The sequence below is a fragment of the Phasianus colchicus genome, chromosome 12 (assembly GCF_987193195.1).
Source record: "Phasianus colchicus chromosome 12, bPhaCol1.hap1.1, whole genome shotgun sequence".
Classification (NCBI taxonomy): Eukaryota; Metazoa; Chordata; class Aves; order Galliformes; family Phasianidae; genus Phasianus; species Phasianus colchicus.
Window position 1 is genome coordinate 1,467,661 of NC_143447.1, and position 17,300 is coordinate 1,484,960.

At 58.0% G+C, this 17,300-nt stretch overlaps 2 protein-coding genes across 6 annotated transcripts in view; both read right to left on the reverse strand.

The window, feature by feature from the left end:
- ZNF609 (zinc finger protein 609) overlaps positions 1-11,586 on the reverse strand; it is a 36,254-nt gene extending 24,668 nt beyond the window's left edge. For 2 of the 4 annotated variants that reach the window (XM_031616180.2, XM_090148580.1), the window contains exon 1: positions 2,643-3,512. In XM_031616180.2, the coding sequence (XP_031472040.2) occupies positions 2,643-3,392 (750 nt within the window). In that variant the 5' untranslated portion in view covers positions 3,393-3,512. Of the gene's footprint in view, positions 1-2,642; positions 3,513-11,444 lie in introns of those variants that run through there. The other 2 variants (XM_031616179.2, XM_031616178.2) reach the window with 2 other exon arrangements.
- Positions 11,587-11,865: 279 nt separating this feature from the next.
- Positions 11,866-17,300, reverse strand: part of TRIP4 (thyroid hormone receptor interactor 4) — a 28,615-nt gene continuing 23,180 nt past the window's right edge. The window contains exons 12-13 of one of the 2 annotated variants that reach the window (XM_031616184.2): positions 16,344-16,446; positions 11,866-12,183 (exon numbers count right to left, since the gene is read on the reverse strand). In XM_031616184.2, coding sequence (XP_031472044.2) covers positions 12,116-12,183; positions 16,344-16,446 — 171 coding nt within the window. In that variant the 3' untranslated portion in view covers positions 11,866-12,115. The other variant, XM_090148581.1, reaches the window with a different exon arrangement.

Below are 17,300 nucleotides of genomic sequence, written 5' to 3' on the forward strand. Positions count from 1 at the left end.
GTGTAATTTCCAAGGCCTCCAAAGGCAGCCCTGTCAGCAGCTCTGGAGGCGGCTTACTCGAGCATGGCTGGAGAAAGGAAACCGCGGCGAGAAGAGCCGGCAGCTGCCGCTGTGCGCTCCCTGGCTGCCCTTGGCTCGGCCCCGGCTGGGGCTGCCAAAGCTGCTGATCCCTGGAAAGAGCTGGAGCAAGGGTGGGAAGCCTCAGCCTCGAGCACCTCAGAGCGTTGGGTTTGGACGCCCTGCATGCCCTAAAGCCCCGGTGAAAAAGGAGGAGCGAGAGAGATGGACACAGACCGCTCCACAGTGCCTGTAAAGCACCTGGCCATTTCTTTTTAAGGGTGTTCTTTGCAGAGCCACAATGGGCACTGCCCATCACCACCACCCACGGCACTGGGGTCAGAATCTGATGCTGAAGCACAACGTTGGGGCGGGCATGCAATGCCTCATCCCTGCTTGGCCATATCTGCTTGCAAATCCACCATCTTGAGCCCATTCATCCTCACCACAAAGCAGCCTGGGCTATGCTGAACCCCTGCATGGTGCAGCAGTGAGCCAAAATAACAATGATCTTTGGGTAAGAAGGCCACTCTGGGCTTGTTTTTGTAAGAGTGGAAGTGGTGGGACTCCAGCTCCTACTTCCAGCAGGACATGCACCAAGACCTCGGTGGGGGTACAGATGGGCATAATGGCTCCGAGGGCTCCTCCAAGCTTCAGGCAGAGAAGCTGCCCAAATAATTTTGCATCACAGCAGAAGAGCTGCCCACCCAGGAGGAAATATCAGAACCTAAAATGGTGCACGGAGCTGGAAGTTCCAAGCACTGTGAACCTGCTGTGCCATCCGCTAGCAAAGACGACAAACAAGGAGATGAGTGCCAGGGCAGAGATAAAACAGAGCAGAGGCACAGTTTGGATCCCCTTACCATGTCCCCTCACTCTCAGATCAGCACTAGAACGCTCAGAGTAAAGCTACACTGACTTCAGGAGAGAGAACATGGGATGAAAACGCAGTGATGGCATCTGCAGGGGAACAAACAAGGCCTTCTGCCCAAAACCACAGCGCACATGATGCAGAGAAGGTTTTGTGCAGAACCAAGCCTCCAGCAGCTTCTGTTTGCCTTTTCCTTGTTTGCAGCAGCGTCACATCTGGACAATCATCAGGAAAAAAAAAAAAAGAAAGAAAGAAAGAAAGAAACCACCCTCCTCCTGCTGAACAAGCTCTCAATCAAAACAAAGCCGGAGCAGCAGCCAAGAGCTGGGAGGCTCTTTTGTTTAATGCTTAACATCCCCTGGCTGGCCAGCACCGCTGCTCCCCACAAATGCTGCACCTCAGCAGCTGGGCCACATGCAAGGCCCAGCACAAGGCTCCATGCAGGAACTGAGCCCAATTCCTGTCCCCCACATCTCTGCTGAGGATGCAGCAGGGACTCACAGATTGAGCTAAATGCAGAGGGATCCCTACCCCTTATTTTTCCCCCTCTCTCCCTCCCCAGATGGTAATCAGCCTCAGAGCCTCCTCAAGCTGAAGCGGTTGCCCCACATGAGTACCCAATGGGCTTCTCCTCCACAAGCCCAACTTGCAGCATCCACAGCTTTTCACAGCCATTCGAATCCATCATGCAAAAGAGCATCTGCTCCTCTTCCCAGCATCATTCACCTGGGTTCTGGTGCTGGGAAGGATACAGAAACAGCACACCACTCCTTAATTTCACAAGCTTCAGCTGACGGCCCCACAGGCCTCTTTTCCTGACCTACCCTAGAGCCACTCACTCCATTCCCTATTCTCTTCCCCAGCCTTCTGCCTGTATTTTTGTAGCTCTACGCTCTACTTTTGCAGACATTTCCCCATTCTTGCTGACATCAGCAGCTCTCCCCATCCTCTCTCCCACCCGCCCCCTCCCGGTGTCCAAAATCTGCAAGTCAGAACCAGAAAGGAAACACATCAACTTCCACACCATCAACCAGAAATCCAACCCTGCACACCTCCCCAGTGCAGGAGCACGGTGCCACCGGCACAAAGGGGCTTTGGTAGGCACGAGCACACAGAGGGTGCACCCGAGGGTGCCCAAATCACTGCTTGGGCTCTCAGATCAGGCACACTCTGCCAGTGCAACCCACGGGGCTCTTGGAATTGAATCGCAGGGTGTGTCCATGTGCTGCTCCTGCCCAGCCACTGCACCAGTGCCACGCAGCAGCAGAGAAATGCACAAGAACCACCCACAGCAGGACAGTGGCCATGGGCTGACTGCTGCTGCAAGCTGGACAAAGCCCACACTCCTCTGGCAGGCCATGTGAGGAGGCTCCTATCAGCCCCACATGCCTGTGCAGATCCCACATTTACCAGCACATGAAGGTCTCCTCATCAGCAAATGGTGCAAGGGAAAAAAGAAGTCCCTGGGGAACCACAGGGAGCTCTGACACATGCAGCAAGGCCATTGTGGCTGAAAACAGGCTGGAAGCCCACTGTTCCAGGAGCCAGAGGAGGCATAGAGCTACGCATCCCTCCGGGCTCCTCCTGCAGGGGGTAGGGACCAGGGAAGTTCACAGGAGCCAGTCCTGCCCTTCACCACACGCAGCAGCACGTTGCAGAGCAGAACAACCTCTGGCACTGCCACCCCTCCACCCACAGCCTGAACCTTCCTTACCTTCTCCGATTTGACCTTTTTCAGCTGCCGGCACTCTCCTTCCCCATCCTCCAGCTCCGACTTAACTCCCAAGGGGTTGAGCGCAGCTCCTGTGTCAATAGCTATACTCCCAAGCTGCTCGGTGGCAGCAGCAGGCTCCGTCCCCTGGCCACCATCGTACTGTCCCACCCTCACAGCCAGGGCCAAGGGCTGCAGCACACCAGGCTCCTTCTCCGTCGGAGCCCCCGCACCCTCACTCCTTTCCTTCTTGCTTTTGGACGAACCGCCCTCCTTGTCCTTCTTGGAGCCGGCTACGCTGCGAGACGCCTTGGCCGACTTCTCTGAGCCCTTGGGGGTGACGGCAGGCCCCAAACCCCCCGAGTTCGCGCCATCCCCAGAGCGTCCTTGAGCCTCCTTCTTGCCTCCAGCTCCCTCACCGGCCGTGAACAGGGAGCTGCCCGGGGCCGGTTTGCCACTGTCCTTGCCGCTCTTGCTCCTTTTCGACTTGGATTTGCCCTCCTTGCCTTGCGGGCCCGGCACCGGGCTCACAAACTTGATGTTGTCAGGTAGGGTCGCCACCGCGTTGGGCGCCGGGAGCCCCACCTCCTTGGAGCCCGACATTTCCAATTTCTGCTGATCCTTCTCCAAATCAGCGTCCAGATCAATGATGAGATTCCCTACACCAATGTCCCATTCATCCCCGCTGTCGTACGTCTCTACCGGGTTCGCATCGATTCCTTTCCCTCCGGAAGCTCCGCTGCTCAAGGACATCTTAGAGTTAACGGCCCCTCACGGTTCAAGGCTCTTCCCTGCCTCCTGCCCGGGGTCCACAGCGCTACGACGTCCTTGGGCTGCCGGCGCTCGGGGTCTGCCCAGGTGACGGCATCGCTGCTGGAAGGGAGAGCAGAGAGAGGAGTTACATGTGGAAGGATGGCACAGAGGGGCAGCCGCACCCAGCTCTCGCCCCACTGCCACCACGTGCCCCAGCGGTGGCAGGGTGCGAGTCCCCTCGACCGTCCTCACTTCCCTGCAACAGCAGGAGCCATCTGGCAGCGGTCCCTCGATCGATGCGAGGCCCTGGCAGGTCACAGCTCCTGGCTCCAACAAGACATTACTCACACATTCCCTGCTCGCCATTTCCCTCTGAATTATTGAGCGCAGCCCTGGGATGGAGGATTGATTCCTCTCCTGCCGATGCCACCCACAGTCGGGGGCTGCCTGGGGGGGCTGCTTTGTTGCCAGGCACGGGGCTCAGTGCCTCCCTGGGAAAAAAATCCCAGCCCCGGGGCGCACGGCCACGCAGGACAGCACTGAGCCGGGACAGCACTGAGCCGTACCGCCGTGCAGGGCCGCAGCACAGCACCCGGCCGTGCAGCTGCAGAGCTGGGAGGAAGCCCTGAGCCCCGTCTGGATGAGGCCCCTCTCCAACTCTGCTGTGCCCGAGGCCTGCTGCTATTGATGAGCAGCACTTCAAAAACAGGTGACTTCAAGAGAAACAAGGAGAAGGAAAAAAAAAAAACAAAAAAAAACCACCAACAACCACACACGCACACATAGATTTCTTCAAACTCCAGCAAGCAGGAGCCTGGAAAGCAGCTTCATGGTGCGTTTCCAGAGATGCAAACACTGTAAAAATGCCAAGGATTCTTTCATCAGACAGGCTGCCGCAGCCAGACCATTTTCCATCTGCTCCCCACAGCATCCCTGGCTCCGCGCAGCCAATAATCCACTCTCTGACAGGTCATTACGGAGAGCTTGAACCCCAGGAGCCAGGGGCGAGCATGCAGGCTGGAAATGAAAAGCACTGACCTCTCATTTCAGCAGCAGAAAGTGCCGAATCAGGAGCTCTGTGTGTGCTGACGGCCGCCCCAAGCCTCCCCGCGCGCTGCTCTCACCTTCCTCCTCCTCCTGCCCACCTTCCTGCACACACGGCTGGAACATCCCACTCTGCACCCAGGCCCTTCCTTTTCCAAACGTGACGCACAGCCCACGCTGGAGCCGTGGTCCCGTGCCCTGTGCAGACAGGGGGGCACAGCAGCACACCCGGCCCCGCAGCGCCCCAATGCACGGTGAAACATCGAAAACACAGGCAGCAGACAAGGACTTAGGTCTGAAGCTATGCAAACGGCAGCGGTGGGTGATAACAGCTGCTGAAACCTCCCACAACAAAAGGCAGAAGGAGCCCACAAGTCCACCGGCTCCTCAGAGAGCCAGGAGCAAACAGGTTCAGCAAACATGGGGAGAACACAAGCACCTGATGGAGGAGGCTGCCCAAGCCCTGCCAGGCAGGGAAGAGCTCAAACAGGACCAACTGGAACGGGCTGGGCACTGAAGGCACCGCAAAGAAGAACGGGGAAGAAGCAGCACGTCCCAGCCCACGACTCCAAAATGCAATGCGGGGTGGTTCCCTGCCAGCCAACCCACATATGAGGAGGTAAAGTGGTTCCCACAGCCCCAAATGCTGTCCAGGTCCCCACGCCTCACACTGCCACTCACCTCCCGCCATCGCCGGATGGATCCCCGTGCAACACGAGCAGCATGTGCTCACTTGTTGGCTGGAGCCCTGCCAGCACAGCATTTTAAGAGCAGTCCTGGTGCACAGATCTGACAAGGAGACAGCTTTCTGCTTGGGAATGCTGCGCACACGCAGCACCAGACATGAATAATTCAGCTCCATTAGGTGCCGAGACCTCTCCAATCCACATCTCCGTGCTGGGAAGGAGCCAGCGTATTAGAGACAAACCTGAAAGTTCACTCTGGGAGCAAGCAGCCAACTGCAAACACACCTAGAGGAAAGCATTCGAACAGAGTACTTCAAAAAGCACCCAGCAGAGAGCCGGGAAGCTGCACGAGCCCCAGCTCTCAGTGCTCCAGCACGCCGGATCTGGCCAAGCCCTGCACCGTGGTTCTGGAATCCAGGGAGGGGCGGCGGGATGCTGGAGGAAGTACTGCTCCTGCCCCAATGGAGAAGGCTGGCTCACCCCCGTGTGCTCCAGGAGCAGCCTCCGGTGGCTCCCAGACACAGACTGACTGCTAATTTCACCCTGCATAACTTTCAGGAAGCGAGAAGAGGCGAAGGGGACAGAAAGCCGTGGGGACCCGAGGGGCCTGGCCACGAGGCATGCCCCCAGCCCCTTCTCCCCACACGCCGTCCCAGGACCAGATCCCTTTTTGTTTCCTTTTACGAGCAAAGCGAGCTCCGAGGGGACGCATTCCCCTTCCCAGGGCCACTGTGCTCGTAATCCCCCGGCTGGGCTTGTTTGGGTTGGATCTTTGCGAACTAACTCCTGTGTCTTTTTCTGCAGATTTCTTTTAAAGATGTTCCCTTTCTCCCCGCCCCCTCTCTCTAGAGATGGAGGAGGGAAAAAGGAAAGGGAAAAAAAAAAAAAAAGGAAAAAAAAAAAAGAGAAATGTTGAATGAGAGCCAGCTGGCACACACAAGAGGAGACGGAGAAATCTGCACAAAGGAGCTTCCTCACTCACTTGCTGCTTTCAGCTCCAGAAATCCAGCAGGGAGGAGGGTTTGCTCTCCCCCGTGCATCACTCGAGGCGCAGCAGACAAAGGCGCCTGGCCATGACACCCTCCTCAAGTGCCACCCGGGGCAGGCAGGGCTCTGTGCTCGCCCCGTGCCGTCGCCAGGCGCACCCAACGACACGGAGGAGCTGCGCTCCCACTGGGCACCGGCACAACTCCGGCAGCTCCCGGCTGGAGCGGGATGGCGTGGGCACACTGCCAGAAGCCAGCAGGCTGAGCCCCATTTGAATAAAATGGAGCCAAACCCTCCTCGTTTAATATGGAGGTGCACCCCGGCGGGACTACATCTTCCAGCATGCACTGCAGCCCAGTGAGCGCTCCAGAAACTTACGCCGGGACTCCAAGTTTCCGCCAGCGGAGCTGTGACACCGGGGATGAACCTGACGTGGGGCAGCGCCAGCGGCTGAGTCATGTGCTGGCGTTCCTGGGGAAAGCCGAATGTGGCGGTGCAAAAGCAGGGTGCTGCGAGAGGCGCTTGGTGCAGGGGGGCAGGAGGACTGCAGAGCAGAGTTTAGCAGATCTATCCGCCGTGACACTCGCCCACTTCCAAACACACAGTGCACACCAATGTAACACACATCAGCAGGCAAAAGCTGTGGTTCAGACCAGAACTCAAGCTCGCATCCACCTCCCCACCTGCTGGTAACCCCTAAACACAACCCTCCAGCAAGGTGGAATTTAAATCACTGCAAAGAATCCATAGATACAATGAGATACGGGCACACGGCATGAGATCTGAAGAGCAAGTTTTGCTGTGTTAGCCAAAACTCTTCTCCCCTCTGATGTTTATTCTGCTCCAACATGCAGCACAGCTCAGCAGGAGCCCAGTGGGCGGCTGACAAAGCCCAGCACTCCCAAAGGAGGCACCGAGCAAAGCCAGAGCCCAGAGCACCCCTCAGCCCCAGCAGCCCGGTGTCACCGGCAGCGACGTCACCGGTGTGAGGCACACAGAGAGGGAAAAAGGAAAGGGATGAAACATCTCAGTCCTCCTCTAGTGTCTTGAGATGGGAAAAACGGGAACAACTCTTCTTTCATCCTCAAATGGCTTTTGGAAGTGTCCAAAGTCACCGTTTTTTTGTTCGCCCTGAGCACACACACCTTCAGATTCACAATTACTTTGTTCTGGTGCTTTGCAGCCATTGCATTGTTTCCCAGCTGCCTACCCCCGTACCGAATCAAACACCACTCAGGTTTCCTTTACCACCATGCAGGGAAATCCAAGAACTTCCCACTTTAAGAGCACAAACCCATGTCTGGGACATGACACTTCGATGGAAGGCACACTGATGCCTGCAGAGCCACGTGAAGGCACCTAGCATCACTTACTCTCCTTCCCTTGTAGGACAACAGACAAATGTTCTTCTCAGCCCTCCCTCCCTGCAGTGTGAGGATGGATGGAAGCAGCCCCATGGCCAAAATTGCTGTCTCAAGGTCCTGCCACAGGGTATACAACGTCACAGAACTCAAAATTTAAGAGCTGAACACAGCCAAGAGCTTCACCCAGATCCACAGGTCCACATCCATGCCGCACCCAGCGCTCCCAAAACGTGGCTGGGAAAGAGGAACTGAGAAACCTTGCCATGAGGAACAAGCAGGGGAACAACTGAGCCAGCTCCCTCTCTGCAAGCTCAGCTCTCACATTTGTCCAGAACCAGGGACAGAATCACGGAATGGCTCAGGTTGGAAGGGACCACTGAGACCATGGAGCTCAGCTCCCAGCCCTGCCATGGGCTGCTCACCCCCAGCTCAGACTGCCCAGGGCCCATCCATGGCCGTGTCACTTCTGGGGAATGGGGCACCCACAGCTCTGGGCAGCCTAAACACGGTGGTTCAAAAGCAGCAAAAATCACAGCACCATCCTCACCCAAAATCTGCACCCCTGCAAACAACGTCCAGCCAAGATGAGCTTGGGAATGCCCTGGACCCAGCACAGGTGCACTCCTAGTGCCCCACAGTTTGCTCCCACCGAACGCCAAAAATACCATCAGACACTGGAGAAGGGACATCTGAGCAAAGCCTGGCACTGAGCAGCGCATCGTGATGCTTCCCGCAGGGACATACGGGACAAATCTGGGAGTTGGTTCTCCCTCTCCATCAAGAAACTGGAACCAAGGCAGCTGTGCGGACTGCAAACCGGTCTGGCTACACCCTTGCAAAGCCTCACGTAGAACGGGCAGCTTGTCCTCACCCACTGGAGAGCGCCTGGAGCTACCCCAAGGCTTACACACTTCAGCCTTCAGAGGACAAAGAACACCTCTCTGCCACTCCAAAAATGAAGGAGCTGCCACTTCTCCTATTAACGCCTTTAATTCCCCTCACTCAATAAGCAATTAGGGCACCTTGGCGAGACGAGCGGAGGCTTCATTTGCAGCAGAAGACCGGAGGTGCAGCTGCAATCCCTCTTGCTGTCAAGGCACCAGCCTGGGAACGCTTTGGGAAAAGCCAGCCAGGCTGCGAAGCGCAGGAGGAGACACGCAAGCAGTGACAAACGCGGCACGCTGAGGATCGGAGCAAGAAATCCCAACAGCACTTTTTTTCTACCTTCCCCCCTCCTCCTTTTTCTTTATTTCTTATGGGAAGGATAATAAATAGGTGCGTTTCGCAGATTAATAAAGCCCATTTGCAATGCTATGATATACATTAGAAAGTTGCTAATTCACGCTAATGGCCCATTGCAAATGACCGAGTTTTGTGAATTAGCCAGCATGTAATGGAACACAATAAAAAAAAAGCTGGAATCATGCATCAAAGTGTACTTGGCCTATTTTCGAGCTGTAGTCCAGTTTTAATTACTTGTGGCAATGGGCACAAAGAGAAGGAATGTCTAAACCAGAAAAATACAGAGGAAATCTCCAGGATGAGGAGTCCCACCGCAGCCGCAGAGCTGTCTGAAGAGGCACCGTTCTGCAGGAAGCTGGAGAGCCCCGGCCCACCACGGCTCCCATCGCTGTGCCAGCAGCACGCCGGCTCCTTTCAGAGAGGTTCCATTCCATCAGACCCGAGGAAGGGGACATCTCATGTACAGAAATGGTCCCCAAATCGCCTTGTTTTGTACCGATCCATCACTGTCCCGGCGCAAAGCGACGTCACACCCTATGGAGCGTGGCACGCAGACATCATCCTCCGGCTGTCACGAGGCCAAGCGGCCCATGGCAGCTCCACGGGAAATCCCATGCTGCAAAGCCTGCCCATGCCCACTATGTAAAAGCACAATGTTCTCTCTCCTCTCCTTTTTGCTTCTTATTCCAGAAAGGAGGAAACAAACTGCAGAAGTCGGGAGTTTAACACTGTAAGATTTTCCTGCACTGACCCCCAGCCCTCCTGCCTGCCCGCACACCTGGCACTCAGGTGAGGCCGACTTTCTCAGCACGTGAGGGATGCTCAGCTGCAGCAAAAGCAAAGCAACACCTTGGCTACAATTAGCAAACAGATTTTTTGCCAGAAGTGAGATGGACATTTCCTTCAAAGAAATGCTACATTGAACACAAAAACACTCCAGGAGAGCTGAAGTCACGGGGTGAGTTTCCATCCCATTCTAACCACGGGACCAGCGGTGCCCACCGCCGCGGCCGCCCGATGGAAGCACGGCGATGCAGGGAGACGGACCACCGCACAGGGTGCCGGTGGAGCATCACAGTAAGAGCACCATGGGAGAACCAACTCACACGGGCCACCTCTCTGGGCTTTGGGAAGGCACGCACCCAAACGGCTCCAAGCCATCCCACAGGCAGCCAGCGGGGCAGAGCTGCGGACAGCCCCATCTCCCTCCCAAACCAAAGTCAGGGAGATGGCTTTGCTGTGCACCCAAGCACTGACCTCACCCAGAGCTCAGTGGGGAATTGCTCCACGCCTCGCAGTCCCCAAAGCCCACATTTCCCTTACGCACCACATAAGAGCATCCGAGCACGTGCTGCCACGCATCCCCGAAACGATGTACCTGGGACCATAAATACCATCCTCTTTACATAAGGCTCTGGATAAAGGGGACAAAGAGGCTTACCGCCTTACATCTGGCACCCGCGTTGCATCAGCAGCGCCTTAATCCGAATCAGAGTGCGGCCGCGCGTGGGAACGCCTGCCCGAGGCCGAGAGCAATGCGGTGCGGAGCGGATCTTCCTACCACCGCCAAGGGAAAGCAGGGAAAGACGGGTCCCGCTCAGGGGGGAAGGTCCCTAGGCAATAGGGAGGCGCTGCCATGCCACCGCTGAGCCCCGGGACGCTCCCGGCTCCAACGCAGCGCGCGTCCCTCGGCCGCTCTTCTGCTCAGCGAGCCGTTTCTTCGCATCTAAACGCGTTTCAGAAAGCTGAGCGGCCCGGGGGCAGAGGCCGAGCCCAAAAGCCCCGGCCGCGCTCCACTACAGGTCACGGCACCTCGCTCCATCAGCGACCTCCTCCCGGCCGGCCCCGACGCGGGGCCGCTTCTGCCGAAGCACCGCATCGCGCCGCGGGCGGATGGGGCCGAAGGAACCTCTACGGGAGCGGGGCGCGAAGGGGACGGCGCTCCGCCCGCAGCCCCCCCACGCCGAACTCCCGGCGCAGATCAATGGGAGCCGAGCGGCTCTCCCAGCGCCGCGCGCGGCCGTGCGCTGCCAACAAAGAGCAGAAATGTGCGGCGCAGTCCTACGGCGGAGCCACGCACAAAGCGCGGAGCGGCCCCGCACCGCGGGGGGAACGGGGGGAGGGGGGAGGAAGGCCGCGAGCACCGCCTGCCGCGACACGGCCCTGCGGGGAGAGGCGCGGGGGGGCGGCGTGACAGACGGGGCCTGAACCGGTGACCTTCCCGTGTACACAATGGAGGGAGCAGGCAGCGCCGCGGGAGCGGCTCGATGCGGCGCCCCGGCCGGCGGGGAAACGCGGGGCCGAACCGGGCGGCGACCGCCGGCCCGGGCAGAACCGCCCCGCAACCGGGGACCGAACGGCGGCCGTGGGGGAACGCGGGGTCACGCGGGGGGGGGGGGGGGGGGGGCGGCGGGGGGCCGGGAACCGTTGGGGACGGGGTCGGGGCGGCGGAGGGGTCCCGGCATCAACGGCCGCCGAGGGGCGGTTCGGAGCCACAACGGCCGCGGGGGGCGCGGGGGTCCCGGCCTTAACGCTCGGGAGGGGGAGGGGAGGAGGGGGGAGCGGCCCGGCGGGCACCGCGGGGGGCGGAAGGAGGTGGGGGGGGGCGCGGCCCCAAGGGGCTCCGCCGGGAGGAACGAGGGCCCCGACCCGGTACCCGCACGGGGGGCCCCGAAGCTCGGCCCCCCCCGCCGTACCGCCGCGCCGCCCGGCGCTCCCCCCGCACTCACCCGCTCTCTCTCGCCCCGGCGGCCCTAGGTCTCCTCCATGGGGCCGGGTGGGCCGCGGGCAGCTAAGGCCCGCCCGCCGGGCCCGCCATGCCGCCTGGGCCGCTCGCGCAGGCCGCGCCGGTGTCCGCCTGGCGGGGCGGGGCGGGGCGGGGCGGGGCGGGCGGCGCGGGGCACGGCCGCTCGGCTCCGCTCGGCTCCGCTCGGCCGCGCTCGGCTCCGCGGGGACGCGGCAGCCCGGAGCCGGCGCCAGGCAAAAGGCGGAGCGCGGAGTCCGGAGCGGAGCGGGGAGCGGCGGCGGAGGGGAAAACGCGGGGCCGGAGCGCGGGAACGGCTGCGGACTACGAGGGGGGGGACCGGAATCGGACGTCGGGCAGAAGCTCCTCGCGCTGAGCGCGGCGGGCAGCCGGCCGGGGCGCCGCGCGGGGCCCGCGCACGGCCGCGGGGAGCGGCTGGGGGCGACGATGGGGAGATCCGTCTTCTCCGCAGGCCGGGAGGGCGCGTGACCGGGGGCCGCTCTTTGGCCGCACGCAGCAGAGATGCAGGCTGGGAACATCGCTCTTTTAATGCCGCCCGAGGACAGACGCAGCACCGCGCGACGAGGCCGTGTCCGCGCCGCACCGCCTGCTGCCCGCCTCGCGCCCGCCGCTGCCCGCTCGCTCCGCCGGGCCCGGTCACGCCGCAGCTTTCTGCTTCATTAACCCCTTCTTCGCTCCCTGATGGATCTTTGAATCCAGCTTCCCTGTAAAGAGAGGGAAAAAAAAAAAAACAAGCAACCCTCATCACTCTTTATTTTTAAATGCTATTTGCAATGCAAATCAGCTGGAGGCAGCGAGGTCTCCTCGTTAGTGTGTTGCTGTCACATTCAATTATCGTGCTTGAGGAGCCAGGCGTTCCCAGCCGCCATGGCTTCCCTGTGCGGGCACCACACCGAGCCGGGGGCTGCGGGGGGGCTCCCGTGCAGAGGAGAGCAAATCGCCATCCAGCACCGCTGCTGGGGAGCGATCGCTGCCCGCCCCGGGGTGCGCGGCCACACGTGGGCCAGCACAGAGCTCAGACATTGCACGTGGGGGGCAATTCCTGCAGGGAAAGCGAAAAAGCGGGTGTTGTGAGCGAGCCAGGAGGGCAACGTGCTACTTCACCCTAATCCTGCCTCCATGCCCAAGCCCGGCTGCAGTGTGGTCAGGGGCGTTCCCAGGGATGCGATGCACCGGGCTCTGTGCTGCTCCCACCGTCAACTTGCACCAAACTGAGCAAATTCCTCTTTTTGGCTCAAAGATGACTCCGACAGTGCTTTTTCTGAAAGAAGCAGACTACAAAACCGCTTGTTCCATCACAACAACTTCCCTGAAACTGTCCCCCTCCAGCTTTTGGGTTAGCCTTACTCTCGGCTGGGTACAGAAACCAAAAAACATGCAAAAAAAAAGCACGCGAGCAAGAGCTCACGTATGGGGTTGAAATTGGGAACAGAGACAAGACACTGGCAGATGTCTCAGAGCAACTCCCAGGACATGGGGCATCGGCACAGCTCCTCTGTGCTGCTGCCACAAATGTACAGCAGCAGGCTGGGCACCCTGTGGGCCGAGCCAGACCGGCCGGAAGCGACGTGCCAGCCCTCCGAGTCACCAAACCGTGGGGATTTGGCAGGAAAAAAGCATTGATTTCACACGCGCTCCGTGCTCTGGTCTCCCACTGCCAAAGCTGTCACATCCTGGGCTGTTAGCTTTATCCGTAGCGTGACTGGCTGCTCCTCCCAGGCCCCAGAAGTGATCAGTGGGCTCCTCTGCTCTATCAGCTGGCAAAGATAAAATGTCACATGGGTAACCTTTAAGAAAAGGCTAAAAATAAGGCAACGGCCCCAGGGTCCCCTTCTCTTTACGCTCAATGATTTAAGGACTCTCATCTCACTGGCAGCACCGCGATGCGTCCCCTCTCCCCCCTTCTCATCTCCCCACACCTCCGTGCTGCTCAATGGCGGCTTTGGGAAGCTGTGCCCAGATGCAAGGAGATCTCTCACAAGAGCTACAGCTGAGCTTTGTCCTCGCGCACTGACACTAAGCAGGGACGTGTTTGGGGAAAGCCATGGTCACAAATGTGACACAAACACTATGCCCATCCCTTCCATGCAAACAATAACCCTGGCAGCAAATTGAGCTCTGTTTCTTTTTTTCCTTCCCCGGGCTGCTAGAAACTACTCATTTGCAATAGAGAATCATTCAGATGTCATTGTGGTGAGGTCCATGCTGTTATCTGGCAAGAAAAGCTGCTCTGGCTTGGCTTCCCAACAAGACAAACTGGCATTTTGTCATGGTCGATCCAGGCTTCAAGACGAGCTCAGGTGGGGATGTGAGCCACACTTCAGACTGCATCAGATGCAGAGCCAGCTCCTCCTAAAATAGTGTGCCACCATGACAAGAGGGTGATGGCTTCCCTGCTCCTTCCCCATCCATCACAAGCCTCATACGAGCGACCCAGCATGCCGGCACACACCCTGGAGGGGACACTCAGCTCCATGATCCCTGCCATTGCAGCTCCTGTGCTCTCATGGCAGAGCTGGTGGGGAGGAGGGCAGGGAAGACAAGGCCAGCAGCGGGAGTAAGCAGCCGCCAGCGCAGCCAGCTTCCTTCCACACTGTTAGACTGATCCTGCTCCAAGCAGGAAACTGTCACAACACAAAGGAGACTATGTGACAGAGGAGGGGGCAGGCGGTGCCCTGACCGAGGCTCAGTGGAGGCAGATGTGACAGGGACAGGACATGGTGGCACCAGGGAGGCTGAACAAGAGCAGAGAGAGAGGCTAAAAAAAAATGTACAAAAAGGAGGACATGGCCCTGAGTGCTCACCAGCACGCTGGAAAAGACCTCTCCCTGGTGGAAGGACAGTGCCACCAGCAAGATCCAAGACCTCTATGAGCTCTGCAGATCAGCAAGCACTATTTGCTGCCATTGGCTGAACACTCCTCCAGGATGCCGCTATAAAAGCTCGATGACAAACCACATCACTTTACCCCTCTACCTGTTCAGCACGCTATGAGTATTTGCCAAATGCCCGGGGAGTGAGCACAGCCATGGGAGAATTGAGCGGAGAAGGAGGGAGAAAACCCTCAAAAACAACACAAAAACCCACGCTGGGCTTCAAAAGGCCTTATAAACCGGTCCTGAGAAACCCTGCCGCTCCTGTGCCGCTAGATAACTACTCCCAGAGAAGCATGCTGCAAACCAGAAAGGAAAGCCAGCCATCAGCTCTGCTAAACAAACAGCCAAGACTATTTCTGCTTATGCTGCTTTTAGCCTGTCAAATTAATTTTTCACATCCCCTGAAAGCATGTTCGGTGCCTTCCCCAGGCTGTGTGGTGAGGAGGTTGCTAATAAGGACAGAGCTGACTGCAGACTCCCCAGCTGCTGCATCCATCCTCCATTCTTTTTACAGCAGTGGGCAGGAATAACTGGCAGCCTGCGGAGGGCTGGTGGCTCATAAAAGGGATGAACAACGCTGGCAAGCGGAGTGCAGACAGATGCTGCAGCGCTTCACCGCCAGCTCTGCCAGGACATCCCATCCCCACTGGCCCGCAGTCACACGTCCATCTGGACCTACAGCCCTGGCTGCTTCAGGCCACTCTTGCCGAAAGGAAAGCAAGCACTCAGCATCCTGAGTGCCATCGCAACCTCCTCATCTTGTGAGGACAAACTTTGAGAGTGGGACTGAGTGCACCCTCATCAGTTTGTTGATGGCACTGAGCTGAGTGCTGCGGTGGATACGACAGAAGGAAGGGATGCCATCCAGAGGGACCTGGGCGGGCTCACAGAGTGGGACCACGTGAACCCAAGGAGGTTCAACAAGGCCAAGGGAGGGTGCTGCACTTGGGGCGGGGCAATCCCAGCTATGAGCACAGGCGTGGGAAGATCTCACTGAGCAGCGCTGCGGAGAAGCACTTGGTGGCTCTGGTGGATGAGAAGCCACGCGCGAGGCAGCAGCGTCCATCTGGGGCCCGGAAAGCCAACGGCATCCTGGGCTGCAGCAACAGAGGGGTGGCGGCGGGCAGGGAGGGGACCGTCCCCTCTGCTCTGCCCTCGTGAGGCCCCACCTGCGGTGCCGCGTCCAGGCCTGGGGCCCCCAGCACAGGAAGGGTGCGGAGCTGCTGGAGCGGGGCAGAGGAGGGCACAGAGATGCTGCGAGGGCTGCAGCACCTCTGCTATGGAGATGGGCTGAGGAGCTGGGGGTGTTCAGCCCGGGGAAGAGAAGGCTGCGGGGAGACCTCACTGCGGCCTGCCAGCACTGGAGGGGAGCTCACAAACAGGAGGGAGAACGACATTTACACAGGCAGATAGCGACAGAAAAGGAGAATGGCTTTAAACTAAAAGAGGGCAGATTTAGGTTAGATGCTAGGAGGAAATTTTTTACTCAGAGGGCAGTGAAGCACCAGCACTGCTGCCAAGAGACCCCATCGCCGGAGGTGCTCAAGACCAGGCTGGTTGGGGCCCTGGGCAGCCTGATCTGGCGGGGGGGACAGAGGGTTATAACTGGGTGGGCGTTATGGTCCCTTCCAAGCCAGGTCATTCTGCGATTCTATGATTCCTGCCTCACATCCCAACCCAGCCTGCAAGCACTCATGCCAGAAGCAGATCAGCTGCAGACATGTGTTTCCTCAGAGCACATGAGTACCATGATTCCCAAGTGTTTGCAGAGGCAGGAAGAGGCATGTATTTGGAAGGAAGCAACATCTGGGGAAAGGGGAACCAAAGACAAAAATATTACAGATGTATTTGAATCATTAAACAAACACCTATAGATCAAAGAGCGCAGGGCAAAGGTTGTGAACTCATATGGCAAAGGCAAGCAGAGGTGGTGAGGAGAGCAGGCAAGAAAGGCCAAGGAGGGCATCTGTGGAAACTTTACTACTTACAGATTTTGGGCTTTCCTTTGATGGGAAACTTCACAACCATCTCCTGGGGATTAGTGCAGATAAAGACAAATGGAGACCCAGATTCCTGGCTCAAATCCGGATACTGTGAAACACAGACACATGCACAAAATAGTCAGACAAACTGCAGTGGGTGTGAAAAGATCTCTACAGTGAGGAGCAGCACTAAAGGAAATGCTTCCAGGCAAACCATTACTGAGGAGGTGTAAAACAGGGTTTTACAGAAACAGCTCTGCCTCAGTGCCCTTACGCAGCTTGCGTCAAGTGAGGTTGATGGCTTGAAGAAGCTGGCTGCTCCTCCGGGCCAGGCACTCTGGGACAGGAATTCAAAGTCTACTGAGAGATTTCACTGTGATGAAAGCACCAGGGAATTTTACAGGTAGAGTGTAAACAGAGTGCTTCTCTCATTAACAACGGTGAAAAGGAAAGAAATAATGCCCAGTGTGGGAAGCACATGGAAACGCTGTCTGGATGCAGCTCAACCTCACTGCTGTGCAAAAGTGATATGCAGAACTATAATAAAAAAAATGTAAATACCAACGGTCCCTTCAGATCCTTCGCTGCAGGCCTAGTGCTGGCAGGTGTGTACAGAGTGGAGGAACAGGGCAGCACAGGAGCTCAAGCCTAGGAAAGCCTGTTCAAGCTCACAGCGGAAGCAGTTTCTCTTCCACAAGAAAAATGCCTTTTTTTTCCCCCTTGCTTTCCTCAAGCAAATCCAGAGAGGCTGCTGTATGCATGGGACAGGATGCCAGACCAGATGGAGCAGTGTGTCCTGGCAAATCCCCCATTTGTTCCTAACAAATGACTTCTAGGCGGAATGTTTGAAAAGCTCTCCCTCTCTTGCCGATCTGCCAAGATGGGTTTGGATGTGTCCTGAACAGCTGGGCACGGAGAGCGGAGCAGGGAGCAACCCACTTTTCCTGCATCACAGCGGGGTTT